The following is a 15,413-nucleotide window of genomic DNA, read 5'->3' on the forward strand; positions in this document are numbered from 1 at the left end:
TCTGAGGGACATTCCAGGAAAATGGGACAGTGGAGCCAAAGTTCAAAGCTTCTATAGTCGCAGTGAGCAGACACCACAGATGTCCTGCATCTTTCCAGGGCGTATCAGGGCAACCTTATCCATAGCTTTTCAAACAGTTCAACACCAACCAATCATTTAGTCATTGAACAACTGTATATGATGCCATCACATTACATTGATGTCATAGTTACTAGTCAATAGTCCTTCCATTCAGGTTTAAAAAAATTGCTTCATTTTGTGTTTAAGATCATTTTTTGCCATTTTTTTGAAAATTGTTATAGGCCAAGATTGGTGGGGAGAGGAGAAGGGCAGGGCAAGGCAAGGGGCAGGGCAGGAAGAGAAAGGAAAGGAAGGGAAGGGAAGGGAAGGGAAGGGGAAAGAAAGGAAAAGGAAAGGAAAGGGAACAAAAAAGAGAGGGAAAGAGGAAGAGACAGGGGTATTCTTAAAAGGAGCAGAAGGAGAAACCTAGTTAGCTGCAGGCCAATTGGAATAAGTATCTAGGGTGTGGAGTGGGAGTCCTCGGATGTCACTGGTGAGGCCTGCAAGGGAAGAGCCATGCCCTCCCTTGACTTGCCCTCCCAGCCTCTGCGCTTGCTCTCCAAGGCTTGAGCCTGGCTGCTGCCCTCTGTTTTGGGGCCCTGGGAATGATCTTTCAAGGAAGCACGGGCAGCCAATGCCAGCACCACCAAGCGGTAGAGGTGCAACACCACCACGAGGGAATTCTTCACGGCAAAGAACACGAGCATATGATTTATCACTTGGAAATAGGTCATCAGTAGGAGACGCACAATGAGAAAGGGCCCATCTTGTATAAAGACGCTGATTCCAATGTTCCACAAATCCGCACTGTACAGGCAAAAGAACAGGATGGGGAATCTCCTCGCGTTCTCAGATGAAGGGCACACCGCATGATGTACTGCAAACGCAAGAGACACCACAAGACATTACCTTTCTGAACTGCAGAAATCCAAGTTGGATGAAACTGGATAAATCGTTACCAATGAACGTTCTACTGATAAATGATGGAAATTTAATTTGAAATAGAACAACAGCAACAACAAGCTCTTCCTCATCTAACTGTTCCCACCAAATTATATGACTTCTATCTACTTAAAACAAATCATTAATTTTGATTCTAGTTTTCTTTCTGGGGAAGGTCTAATTAAGCAGACTAGAGCGAACCAAGGAGAGCACGTGACTGCTTCAGTCTGCCCTATGGCAAGCAGCAGAGAGGTAAACTCAAGATTTCAAGTTCTGGAGCTTGACTGCCGTTTTACTCGTAGGGAGACACTGGTCAATTTAGTTAACCTTCTGGGACTTCCCCTTGTTCTCTTTGAAAACTGGAATAACCATATCTGGGAGAAAAGGGGTATCTACTCACTAATTTCTTCAGTTTCTAGTAAAAACAACCAAACCAACCAACCAACAAACAAAAAAACACCCGGCCTTCTATCACTTCCTCTTTCAGTCATAACTAGTGACTTGCTTGATTAATGGACCAAAGTTTACATGATCCTTCTAGATGCACTCTTCAAGATTTGCCTATTTACTAACTCTTTCAGTTTTTATGCATTTACTACTTGACTCACTCAGACATACGTATAAACTGTGCTGAGAAAAGTTAGTGTTTATATTCACATTCAAATTTACTTCTTTCTAAACATACTTTCTAAAGGTAGGGAGGGAGTTCAAATAAATGACCTGTGCTTTCATTCTGTCCTAATTTCTTATGCTTTTGTTTCATGATTTACGAGAAAGACTGGTGATAATTACTTATTTTCCAGTTGAACAAGAGGAAATTCAATCAACAAATTAACTTTTTCTTGGTTTAATTTCTAAACTGTAAATTCAAATTCAGGGTCAGCGGCAAAAAATAATACTTTTAGAATAATGGAGCCTTCCATTTGGAGTTTTCAAACAAAGAATGCCTTCGTCTACTGGAGCCTTGCAAATATTATGAAGCTGCTTTGATATGGGTACACATAATGTACTGTTTGTTGGAAAACACAATAGTCATTTAGTCAGAAGTAACATTTGGTCTTTGTTTTTCAAACAGCTGCATAACATTATCACCTCTGAAAGTTTACAAAATTCTCTCTTAAATAAAAAATTTCTTAGCAAGGCTATAAACCACAAGATATGAGAAAAATGAGGGAATGACAAATGAAACACCAGCATAAAATCAGTAACTTTCCAAAGAAGTCAGGGTCAAGTAAGCCTCCCAAAGGATCCACTAAGTGAGTTGCTCAATGTGTGAGTGCTGGCATCTACTGTTCTCTCAGTAGGGCAGCAGATCAGCTAATATTTTACTGGATGACTAATGGAGAATTCCAAAATCAAAATTTGGAGAATTCCCAAACCCAAATTCCAGGATAATACAAATTTATTATTAAGACTTCTGATTAATACAGTTCAATTGAACTTCTTGTGATGGTAAAAATATTTCATATATTTCTAGCCAATATGCTAGCCATATGTGACAAGTCAACACTTGAAATGTGGCTAGTATGAGGAACTGACCCTTTAGTCTCATTGAAATTTCAAGAGCCACATGTGGGTACCATTTTGGAAAATGCAGCTATAGATCATCTCTCTTAAGAAATGTCCACCAAACAGATTATATCTCTTTGCAAAATTCTAAAGATTTATATCTTCATTAAATTAAGACCAAACAGCCACCACTGAGGAAAAATTTAGTTTTCCACAGATAGTCTTGAAATTTCTGTGACACATAGATCTGACAAAAGAATGAAAATGACACTTTATAAATGTCAGTTGATAACATTTGTATGCCAGTATCTTGACAAGTACTTTACAAACTATATCTTGCAGAATCATCACAAGAACCATTAATTTAAGATGCTATGATTATTATCCCTTTTTATGGAGGAAAAACTTTTACATAGATATCTTATCTACTTTTCAGGATGTCTTATAAATCATAAGTTATCACCATGGTTTCAAGTGAATATAAAAAGACCTGATAAGGCCAACTCTCAAAGAAAAGATTCTACCTCCAAAATAACCAGCAAAAAACATGGTTGGAGGTCTGGTTCAAATGATAGAACTTTCCTCCAGCAAGGACAATATCCGATGGGTTCAAACCTCACTAAACAAAAAACAAAGGGGGGAAAACTTTTGTGATTAGCCACTCAAGTATTTGAAGCTCATATACACCGGAGTGGTATGTAAGCATTCTAAAGTTTCAATCAACTTCTAAAGCCAAACTGGAACTTAGGATATGAAAATGGTCATCATCTCTATTGCCTCCTTAGCTTTAATGTTATTTCTAATCAACAATTGTATTTTTCGACTTTTCTTTTCTTTTTTTTTGCCAGTCCTGGGGCTTGATCTCAGGGTTGAGCACTGTCCCTGGCTTCTTTTTGCTCAAAGTAGCCCTCTACCACTTGAGCCACAGCACCACTTCTTTATTTTTTTTCTCTTTATGTGGTGCTAAGGAATAGAACCTCGGGCTTCATGCATGCAAGGCAAGTACTCTACCACTAAGCCATATTCCCAACCCAGTATTTTTCTGTTTCTTTGTGACATTATCAGAATATTTACCTGCCAAGTCAAGGGGAAATTGAAGCATACTCCAAGTCCATATAAGGAGAATACCACAGACAAGTCCAGGGTTATTTCTAGAATGTAGCAAGCATTTCAGTTAGTAATAAAAATTACAATCACATGCCCAACAGTGAAATCTTCAATGCATGGCAAGGCATCTTCTTAACTAACCTCTTATGAACTAATAAAATATGCTGATGACAATAAATCTGTGAAGAAAACAGTGGGTGACATTATGTAATGATGAGAAAGAGGTAAAACAAAATCTGAGGCTTAATCCCATATTGTTGTCTTTAATTTTTTACAGAAAACTTATGTGAGAAAAATGCTAAAATGGTGAAATTTGATGTAATATCAACATTCAAAGGACTAACCAAGAATTTTCTAAGGAAAAATCTGGTAGTTTTACCAAGATTCCAAAATTATAATTGAAAGGTATCACATAGAGATGTGCAAATATTAAAAGCTCATAAAGACTGTCCATATGTGAGAAGAAGTGGAGAGAGAAATTTCATTAAAAAATATATACCATAGACATGTCTGGTAGGCCAGGAATATGCATGTTTGAATCATCATTGAATTTTTCTGTGCCTATAATGGTGCCTGGAAAACAGTTGACATTCAACATATATTTGTAGGCAGATGACCTGGACAAACAGAGACAGGCCTATGTCTGGGAAAAAATGCATTAATATTGTAGATTTAGGGGACTGAAGTCTATGGAAGACTAAAGGCAGAAAGAATAAAGGTGATAGAAAGGCAAAGAATATCAAAGAAGTTCCAAAGACACATTTATTTCTAGCAAAGGAAGTTACCAACTTGCAGTCATTGTTATAACAACAGATTTTGTTTCCATCTGTCAAGAGGGATTTTTTGATTGGAGAGGGCTAAAAATCATCAGGGAACAGTAATTGAAAGCAAACTAAATGGGATGATTGTAAGGGATATCTATAAATGCTTCAAGTGTTGGGATCTTGAAAAATTAAATCTCAGAACGCTTGGAGAATTTGTAAATGGGATTTCTAAGCCACCACTCTCCATTTTGGGAGTTCATGGTAGAGACATGATGATGACAGAAAAATTCAAGTCTCAACTTCCAAAAAGAAGCAGAAATATATATTAAAGTACAAAAAGTATGTTACTATTAATACATAGTTAGATTACATAAGTGATCCTCAAAATATTTCTGAGAACCCTTATAGGCGAAGACAGTAATTACTAAGAATCAGTACAGGTTCTCTGAGAACAACTGTACTCAAATAAGATTATTTCTCCTTGTTTTTAAAAAATAGAGCCAGAATTGCTTAGGAGGTAATAATATATAAATTGATGACAGACATTTGGATTTAAAAATGCTCTCTGTAGAGCATCTCCCATGGTGTCCTTATTAATGAAGTAAAACAAAATTCTATATGTGAGTATATTTTGGTGGATTTTTTAAATGGAGGTTTGAACTCAGGATATTGTACTCTTGGTTGGCTTTTTTACTCAAGGCTGGTACTCTACCATTTGAGCCACACCTCTACTTCCTGCTTTTTGCTGGTTAATTGGACATGCATTCTTGGACTTCTCTGCTAGGACTGGCATCAAACCTTGGTGCCCAGATTTCAGCCTCCTGAGTAGCCAAGATGATAAACATGAAGCACTGAAGCCCAGTTTTGTTGAGTGGATTTTAACTGTAAATGATTTCCCACAGGAAGCTTTAGAATGACTTGCTATAGGCTCTATCTCTGATTCCATTCTCCTTCACATTTCATCAGTGACTTCATCTACAGCACTAATGGAAGGCTGTGCATGTGCATGCATATGAAATGAAACTTGGATAGAAAACCAGCATCCCGGAGGACACAATCAGGATTCCAAAAGCTGTGACTGAATTACCAAGTTGGAATGGCATAAAACATGTGTTTCTCAAAAACAGCTATGGAAGAAAGGTCAAAGGTTCTGGCTCCAAGTGATCAGAATTCAGCTGTTAATTACCTCTCTCTCTAGAGCAGTAGGATGCAGTGCTCTAATCCCATAGTGATCACTTACCAGCTACGTCAATATGAACAAGTAGTTTAGCATCAATCAGCATGCATCAGATTACTCATCTGCATTGCGAAGATGACAATAGCAATAGCTATTGGATCTTAAAAGATAATTTAAGTGTATTATTTTAATATGTTCGATGTATGAAGATCATGTTTGAAACAGAACTTTATACATGTTAAGTATGAGAGAGCCACACAAGTTAGATATTTTGAAATTATATTTAATTTTGAGACTTCCTCACATTTTTGCTCATAAAATGATAATGATAAATGATAGTATCTGACTCACAATGTTGATGTTAAGCCTAAACAACCATTCATCAAAACCTTTACACTCACAGCAAACATTACTCAAAAATATTATTCATTAGTTTATTAACCATTCTTACCATTATTATTTCTGCATGCTCCTTTAGTGCAATAATTTCATTCTCTTAGGAAACAGATGATAGACTATCCTATCTCTACAGGTGTCCAAATCTAACTGTATAATAATGGATGTATGTTTTTATATATTACACACAAAAACAAACACACACATACAAAATATGAAAGAATGTGCGTATTGAGAAAAGTACCGATAAAATGTTTCAAAAATAAGTTTGGAGAAGTCTGAAAAATTGTAAGCAGACAAATATGGATTATAAGATTAGACAGTGAAATCACTCAAGGATGTAAATAAACCACTGAGATCAAATTGCAGTCAGTGAAGATTTATGAAGATAAATCTGGAGTGGATTTATTCACCACTAACCCATGTGTACAGCTCAGCTTTGCCACGTCAACCAAGAAGCAGGGGAAACAATGGACTTAAACCCATAAGAAGTGTGATTATTGATATATCACTTTCTTCTTGGAAAACCAAGACGATAAATGACTAGAGTGTGGTAAATCAGCACATTCAAACTGACAAGTAAAAAGTAAATATAAAAGCCCTATTTTGCCAATTTACTATTTCCTTTGGAAAGTATAAGAAGAGATGTTCACAGAATATAATTAAGCTACTTTTTAAAACAAGTCATTGGATAAGTATAGTAAATGAACATAATAAAATGAGAGACAGAAAAAGGAAAAAAAGTGTTATCCTATTCCAGGAGAAATATGTCATAAAGCAATATAGTGAAAAAGAAAACACAATGTAAACATAAGAGTCTCCTTTGAATAGCTACCCAAATGCAATGACTATCAGATATAATATGGGATTATTTTTTTCTAAATAAATGATCTTTGCTCAGGAATAAAAAAGTTTGGAGTAGTGATAACAGACCTGTTACACATGATGAAACATACACATTTTTAATAGAAGCCTTAGAAGGAAGAAGAAAAGATAGGGCAGATAAAAATATTCAGAGAAATAATGGATAAAGTTTTTGACATAAAAAAGCATAATTTACAGTTCCAAGCCTAATAAGGTCCTTAAAATGGCTGAAAGCAGTGATTCAACCACACAGTACAAATTAGGTTGAAAAAAAGAAATCTTGCAAACAGAAAGAAAACATTGATTCATCATATAGGGGTCAATGTAACAACAAACAATAGCTAACATATGATAAGAAACAATAAAGGTAAGAAGGCAATGAAATGGTGTGTATGTGCATGTGTGAGTGCTAAAAGAAAACAAAAACTTGTCAAACCTGTGAACCAAGAATTATATATCCAACAAAACTATTCCTCAAACATGACAGCTATAAATAAACATATTTCCAGATGTAGAAAGACAGATTTCTTGCTAGCCTATTTGCCCCATGAAAAGCACTATATGAAGTTTATAAAAAGAATAGGAATAACATCAGCTAGTACACTTAAATTATTATGTAGAAATGAAGAATATTAAAATGGTAAACATATGAGTAAACAGAAAACATGTAAATATGTTGTACAGCCATATAAATGTTTTCTTCTTTTATACTCGAAAAATCAAAAGGTTGTAATCAACAATAATTACCAAACCATACTATGTGGGTAATACCATACAAATAAATTCATAATCGATGTGTAAACATCATAGCATAAAGGATGGGTGAAAGGGAGCTAGGAGCCAGGAATCAAATGAGGCATGATACTACATTCAAAGAGAGTAACATTATTATGTCTTCCTTGAATCAAGTTATTATTAGCCAAGGAAAAGTGGGAAGGCATAAATATACATTTTTCTTAAGCATGAGTAGAGTAGGTCATATGGTAAACCATAATGTGAGTCTCTATCAACGTAAAAATCTTGAAATAATTTAAATTATATTCTCAGACTATATTAGAATTTTTTGAAAAACATAAATAAATATATTTTCCACAATATTTATTTTACTATGCTACAATTAACTCCTTTCTCTGTAGGTATGTAGCATATTTGTAATTCTAGGTAGGTTTTGTTTATATTGCCATGTCCCTAGCATTAAAGACATCTAATATTTTATGTACTCATATGACCTCTTCACATTTTTCTTGTAATCACACTATATTTAAAATTCTTAGAAGTGTTTGGAAACATGCAATGTAAGACATTGGCCAATTTAAAGCCATTAAAACTACAAAAATTGTTTAATCAGATCAGATTCTTTGAAAAATAATGTCAGCTGAATAAGCTATAAAAAAATTGGTATGAACAAAACAAGAAGTGATTTTTGTAAAGATAGCCCATGGTTATAAATATAATTTGTACCATAATTGAGATATTAAGTTTACTCAATAACTTAGTCTGTTTTGCTCAGCTTTATGTTTTGTTATTTGAGAGGCATAACATAAAGTAAACTGCAGCATTAAAAGCCAGCCTCATTCCAATTTATTTTTATAGCATAGTGCCAAACAACCCAAGCTTAAAGTACATTCAGGCACTGAGACTTAAATCCCTAATGGGAAGAAAGTAGTTCCATAAACAGATGTGATCATGGATTCTGAGTTTATTTGCTTGTGGCAAAAATAAAAGTACCAACTCAATAAGTTTTAATTTATAGGCATCTACACCAGAAAGCCTTTGGGCACTTTGAACAAAACTGACTAAAAATAAAATTTAGAACAATAAAACTTCATCTGCCCCACACACCATTCACACCAGGGAATGTAAATTCTCCAACTACAGAAAGGAGTGATTTCTCCATGTCTTTTGAAATTATAGCTAAGCTATGCTCTAGATTTTGTTTACTTTACAATTGGCCATGCTCTTTATACTTGGGAATATGAAAAGTGAACTAAGATAGAGCTCCCATTCCAAGAGTTTTGCCAATAACCAAGATCCTTCCTATATGTGGTCATGCCAATAGGCAGAACTTTTCTGTTCTTGCCTACAAGAAATATTGTGTATCCCTTTCTCTAGCAAAAACTGCAAATATATATATACACATATATACACATATATATATACACAATATATATATACACAAATATATATATACACATATATGTGTGTGTAGCATGTATGTGTGTGCATGCATGTATATGCACACATGCACATGTATGTATATAGATACACACGTGCACATATATGTGTATGTATACATACACATGTGTATACCCATATACACACGTATATATGTGCATGTGTTGGATACTGGTTTGTACTTAAAGGACAGCAAATTCCAAGATCCTAATGTTGAATACATGATATAATAAAAATCACTATTCATGCTAAATATGAAAAGCAAACACTTACATGACCCTGACCTTGGAAAGATCTTCTCTTTGCAGCACTTACCTCACATTATTTTCTTTCAGAGTCTCAGTGGTGAATTCCAAGATGTCAGCCGCTGTTCCCACAAACATCAGGAGCAGTTCAGAGAGTTGGTCTCGAGTGATGTTACCTCCAATGGGCAAAAGCCATCTCCCAATGATCAACAGTAACAGGAAAGTTTGATGGAGGCCCAAAGTCCAGACTGTCTCACATACTCTAGATAAGTTATTTACAAACAGTCTGGCCTGTTCAACAGAAATGTCACACACAGAGAAGTTATTAGGAGCTACCAGCTAATGCAGAGAGAGTTTTTTTTTTCATGTTTCTCAGTTGAGAGTATGCTCTTGTGAGTATTTTTAGGATTATTCTTTACTTACTAACGAAAAAACCAAACATTTAATCTGGTCCCCTAAATGGGACTTAATTTAGCAAGGAAGTAACTTAAGTCCTACCCCTTGCTAATGACATTGTACCATACGATATTTAAAGAGCCAAATTTATAATTTTTTGAAGATACTTTATTATACTCTATAACAAAGTACAATACATCCCAGCATTTTATGAAATTTAATAGCAAAATCACAAAAATAATATTATGTTTTTCTTGTACAGATTTTTGAACCTGGATGTATTAACCTGGGAAGACTTTTTAACCAGGCTACAATCTTCCTTTTGTTTATTGTTGCCTTAAAGCTCTATTATATCCACCACAGAAAATTAATATTTATTTGCCTAAAGAAAGATAATCATTATAAAGTTGTTATTGTTATTCTGAAATGTTATCATTTTCAATTGTCCACAAGGTGTTGAGCAAATTTTACTCTGCCTTTACTATTAGACTTTGAGAAAAATTCTACATCCCAGTAATAGGTGCTGAATGACATTTCTTTCCCATTTACCATTTGAATATGTTTCAAGGAATACTATTCTCCATGTAAGCTACAACCTTTAAACGCTACAAGGTCTTAGATTAGAAGAGATTATGGCAATGATCCCAATTCACTTATGCAAATGACTTCATAACAATGTTTATATAAAATCATTTACCATTCTTAGTCATTTGATAATATCAAATGCATGAGATTACCGAAAAGAATAAAAGTCAACCAGGATGCTAATCTGATATGCATACTTTTATATATCTTTTATGAAACTTCCTGTACATATTATTTAATTCACAAAGAAAGAACCTTAGCAAGATAAATATCCTATTTTCTAATTAAAAAAAAAAGACTGAGGGACACAGAAACTAAGTGATTCCTTCAAAGTGACATAGATAAGCTGTGCTAAGAATTGAATTGAGGGCTGGGAATATGGTTTAGTGGCAAGAGTGCTTGTCTCGTATATTTGAAGCCCTGGGTTCGATTCCCCATCACCACATATATAGAAAACAGCCAGAAGTGGCTCTGTGGCTAAAGTGGCAGAGTGCTAGCCTTGAGCAAAAAGAAGCCAGGGGCAGTGCTCAAGCCCAGGACTGGCAAAAAAAAAAAAAGTTAAAAAAAAAAAAGAATTGAATTGATACCTAAAGTTCCTCTTATGCTACTTCAGAGGATCAATAGCAAATCATCTTAAAAACATTTTTCAGTGAGAGGAACTTTCACTTTGAGTTTTTCCCTTCACCCCATTGCCAAATATCAGACATATGGGCAAAAAGGGAAATATTCTGATTTGGTTAAAAATCTTTTCTATCTCATGTAAAAATACTTCAGATTTTAATAAAGTGGTTGCCCTAGCCTGTTCATTAGGAAAAGAAAAAGTAACAAAAGTATAAAGTCTAAGAAGTAAAAAAAAAAAAGGCAACCTTGTTCACAAATAAAATAATTGGACAGAAAATCCTAAAGAACTGATCGAAAATATTTGCTGAACTAATAAAGTTGTAGAATAAAAGTTGATAAAGAAAAAGTTAAACTCTTTTTTGTATGTGAGTAAAGAAGTAGAAATTTTATTAGAAATAGTGTAAAATTTGCATTAGCAAATTCTTGTGCATAACTTTAACAAAACATATTAGAACAAAAATACATGTATACACATTTGTATGTGTTTATACATTCTATACAAAGAAAATTACTAATGATGAAGGACTAAATCAAAAAATACCTAGTTAATAGTTTCTGTTTAGAAATAGGAAAATTCAAAGTTTCCCGGATGTCAGTTATTCTCAGATTTAATACAACCTTAATCAAAATCTCAGCAGGATAGTTAGTATACATTGAAAAGTAGACTCTAAAATTTATATGTAGTGAGCTGGATCTACTTAGCTTCAAGACTACAATAATCACAGCAGTGTGGTCTGTATCAAAGAGTAGACAAATAGATCAATGGAGCAGAATAGAAAGTCCAGAAATAACCTCCCATAAAACCACAAGCAATTTTTTCAATTGATTAGCAAAGTGAGAAAACGAAACAAAAATCAAAACAAAACAAATCTGTATACAGAGCTTACACTTTTCACAAAAATCAACTCAAAGTTGATCACAGACCCAAAGATAAAGTTTTGGAAGATGAGTAAGAACCAACTTGGCTTTCTATGTGGCAAAAACTTTCTAAACACTATACCCAAGAAATTGTTCAAGAAAGGCAGAAATCATAATCTGGGCTTCATTAAAACCAAATGTTCCTGTTCTGCAAAAACCTTGAAAGAGAATTAAAAAAACTACAGACTTGGGGGGAAAATTACAGATGATGCACCTGGTAGAGGACTGTTGTCACGAACGTATAAGGAACCAAAAAAAGTCAGAAGGTAAGAAAATAACATGACTTTTAAAAGGGGTCTATGTTTGGGGAGTAAAAAATATATAAGGAATACAAAAAAACTCAACATTAAGAAAATAGCATGACTCTTTTATTCGCCCGTCATGAGACTTGAACTCGGGACCTGAGCACTGTTCCTGGCTTCCTTTTGCTTAAGGCTTGCACTCTACTACTTGAGCCCCAGCTCCATTTCTGTTTTTTTCTATATATGTGGTGCTGAGGAATTGAACCCAGGGCTTCATGTATACGAGGCAAGCACTCTACCACTAGGCCATATTCCCAGCCCCAATAGCATGACTTTTAAAAGGGTTATATATTTGGGAAGTATTGCATATGTTTACACTATGCAAGGCCCTACGTTTGACCTTCAATATACACATACACAACAAAGATCTTAATAGACGCCTCTTGAGAGGGTATATAGATGGTAAGTAGTATATGAGAAAGTGCATCATGTTATATATCATCAGAGAACATATAAATTAAAACAGCATTGAGATCTTACTATACACTTACTAGATAGTCAAATCCAAAACATTAACTTCAAGTGTTAGTGATCGGAGGAACTCTCATTCATTCCTGGTAGCCAATTTGGGTGATACAGTAGTTTCTTAGAAAGCTAAACACAATCTTGCTGTACACTCTAGCCATCATGTTCCTTCATATTGATTCAGAGCTGAAAACTTTTGTCCACATAAAAACGTACATAGATATTTATAGCATGTTTCTTTATTCATAATTGCCCCAAATATGGAAGCAACCAAGGAATCTTTCAATAGGTAAATAGATAAATAAAATGATGATCAATGAAATGTTATTTAGTACTATCAATAAATGACCTATACAACCATAAAAAGACATGTAGAGAGGAATACTATATATATATTTATAGTAAAAATATCTCATTTGAAAGGTGGCATGATTCCACGTATGTGATATATAAGTGGAATAGATGCACCTGGATGTATATAAATATACACATAGATAATTACAATACATAAATACATGAATGTTTTATTTAACATATTGATACATTGTATATTTCAATTTATGAATCTCCAATCAAATATTATGTGAATTAAATGTTGCTTAATTCTATAAGTTGAATATATTTATAAATGAATGTGGTATATAAACATATACCTCTCAGGCAAGTAAAAAATGTTTAACAATATATTAAATGTGGTCATATTTTATGAATTCCTGAGCCAAACAATTATTTTCGCAAATTTCCTTACAGAAGAATAATCTGATAGATGGACAGTGTGTTATCCCAACCCAGTCCACCACCTGCTGAATGTTATGGTGAAAAGTGGGAAACCCCTCACCGTTTCAATGATATCATCCACTCCATTGATATGGGATTGATAAGGATTCTGGGTTTGATTGAAGTCTTCTCTTCTGCTCATGTTCTGTGATATTCCTTCAGATTGAATATTGCAATGCTAAGAATTGTGGAGGGAGCAATGTGAAAAAAAATCACAAAGTAGAGTTAAAAATGGCTTCCACATTTCCAAAAGATTATGAGCAGTTATATGAATCTGATACAGGATGCATTAACATTTCCAAAGATTAGAATATGAGACAGCAAACTTCTTTATATTCAATGTGATAAGTGCTAACTATACATCTCTAACTTTTCCATGGGCCTGTGAGGCTGTAGATGTTCTGAGCTATCATGGGGGACATAGAACTGAAAAATGACAACCAAAGTTCATTTTATGAGCCCTGGAATAAGACTACCACTGATAACAGTATAACATGTGTGTTCCTGGTCAACGCATTTATTTTATGATTGTTTCTCAAAATAGTATTCTGTTTAAATAAGTAGCCCAATTACTTTCAATCTTGCTTGTCATGTACTGTAACAAGCAAAAAAAAAAAATTAGCATGTTCAGTGCTCTCTATAGTTGAGTGTCAGTTTAAAAGTCAATTTAGGTTTATGGAAAATTCTACAATTGACCTAAAACAAATGACATGGGTTTTCCCCTTATTCTTTCTTTGTTTCTTTTTTCACATAAATTTCTGCAAAGGATCTTTGTCCTTTGCAGATAGAGTAAGGGCACAAGAAAATATATTAGAGAAAGAGAAAGCACCAGAAAATGTTGTGGCAACCAATGCATATTTTACAAACTGGCTTTCTTTTAAAGGCTGAAGAATTTTTTTAAACATCTGCAGTGCTAACATATTTGTGAAACATACATATACATCACCTCCGCTATCACGACCATGCTTTTAGGATCACACCTTTGTCTATAGAGAAATTATTAAAAAGGAAAAAAAAGTTAAAGCTATAAAAGTGTTACTTTTCATTATTCTGATAATTTCATTGATAAGTCTATGTGTAACTTAAAAAGTAGAAAAGAAAATCTGCCAAGAAAATATATTTTTCTACCCTTCACACAAGTAGTTAATGTTATGGGTGAAATGACAAGAATATTTGCTAAGAGTCACAGGCCTAATCTACAAAAGCAAAAAATACCAACTGGGTGTACACTGTGTATGTGGGGGGTAATGTATGTGATATATGTTCATGTGTACCTAGGGCTATAGGAAATGATAAGTGCAGATAAAAAAAATTAAATATTTAACATGCACCTCCTCTACAGACTAGTTTTGTGACTACGAATAGAATGGTCAAATTTTGGCCACCTGTTGGAGGTATGAAAACATTTAACATACTGAAAGTGTACCTTGCAATAGTTTTGGAAATGCTATCAACAAAAATCCACTAATACTTTGGTATTTAAGTAATTATTTAAAAAAACACACACACAAAAGTTTAAGCTTTAAGTGTTTTCCCCTTCAATGTTTTGAGCATTTCACCAACCATTGTATGTGTTCCTTAAAAAAATAGAAAGGAAAATCTTCCCAGAAGGTATTTGATGTCATTTTTTGTGTAATAGAAGCTAGCATAGAAGTAAATAGCATTGCAATCCATATTGTGGTATTAATACTTATCTAAACTTTTTCCATTCTTGTTATGCTGTTTTAGATTGAGGACATGTTTTGTAAAGTACTAATTTTGTTAAGACTAAAATGAGCAAGTGATTTCTTAAGCTTAGCCTGATTATTTTGTTTCATGGCTATATTGTTTACATTTGCCATTGTTTAAGTGATTCCATGAAGATGAGTTTGGTACCAACAGATGGTCTTTTCAGGGCCTATGTTTTTCAACAGTTTTAATAGCTTAAAAAGTACTCCTTGAATTAAACTAAACCATGATGCTCATTGAGATGTAAGAGTTCCCTTACTTCCATTGTGACATTTCATAAACAGATTTTACTAATAGGATTGGGTATGTAACTCTCTGATAGAGCACTTGGCTAATACGCAGAAGGCCTTGGATTCAATTCCTAGCACCACTTGAAAACAAT

The 15,413-nt window shown here is 34.1% G+C and overlaps 1 protein-coding gene across 1 annotated transcript in view; it reads right to left on the bottom strand.

Moving 5' to 3' along the window:
* Nucleotides 1-401: 401 nt before the first annotated feature.
* Tmem26 (transmembrane protein 26) overlaps nt 402-15,413 on the bottom strand; it is a 35,175-nt gene continuing 20,163 nt past the window's right edge. The window contains exons 3-6 of the mRNA XM_048338848.1: nt 13,365-13,481; nt 9,310-9,530; nt 3,586-3,662; nt 402-937 (exon numbers count right to left, since the gene is read on the bottom strand). Of these exons, the coding sequence (XP_048194805.1) occupies nt 519-937; nt 3,586-3,662; nt 9,310-9,530; nt 13,365-13,481 (834 nt within the window). The 3' untranslated portion in view covers nt 402-518. The remainder of the gene's footprint in view (nt 938-3,585; nt 3,663-9,309; nt 9,531-13,364; nt 13,482-15,413) is intronic.

Source organism: Perognathus longimembris, chromosome 2, assembly GCF_023159225.1.
Source record: "Perognathus longimembris pacificus isolate PPM17 chromosome 2, ASM2315922v1, whole genome shotgun sequence".
Lineage (NCBI taxonomy): Eukaryota > Metazoa > Chordata > Mammalia > Rodentia > Heteromyidae > Perognathus > Perognathus longimembris.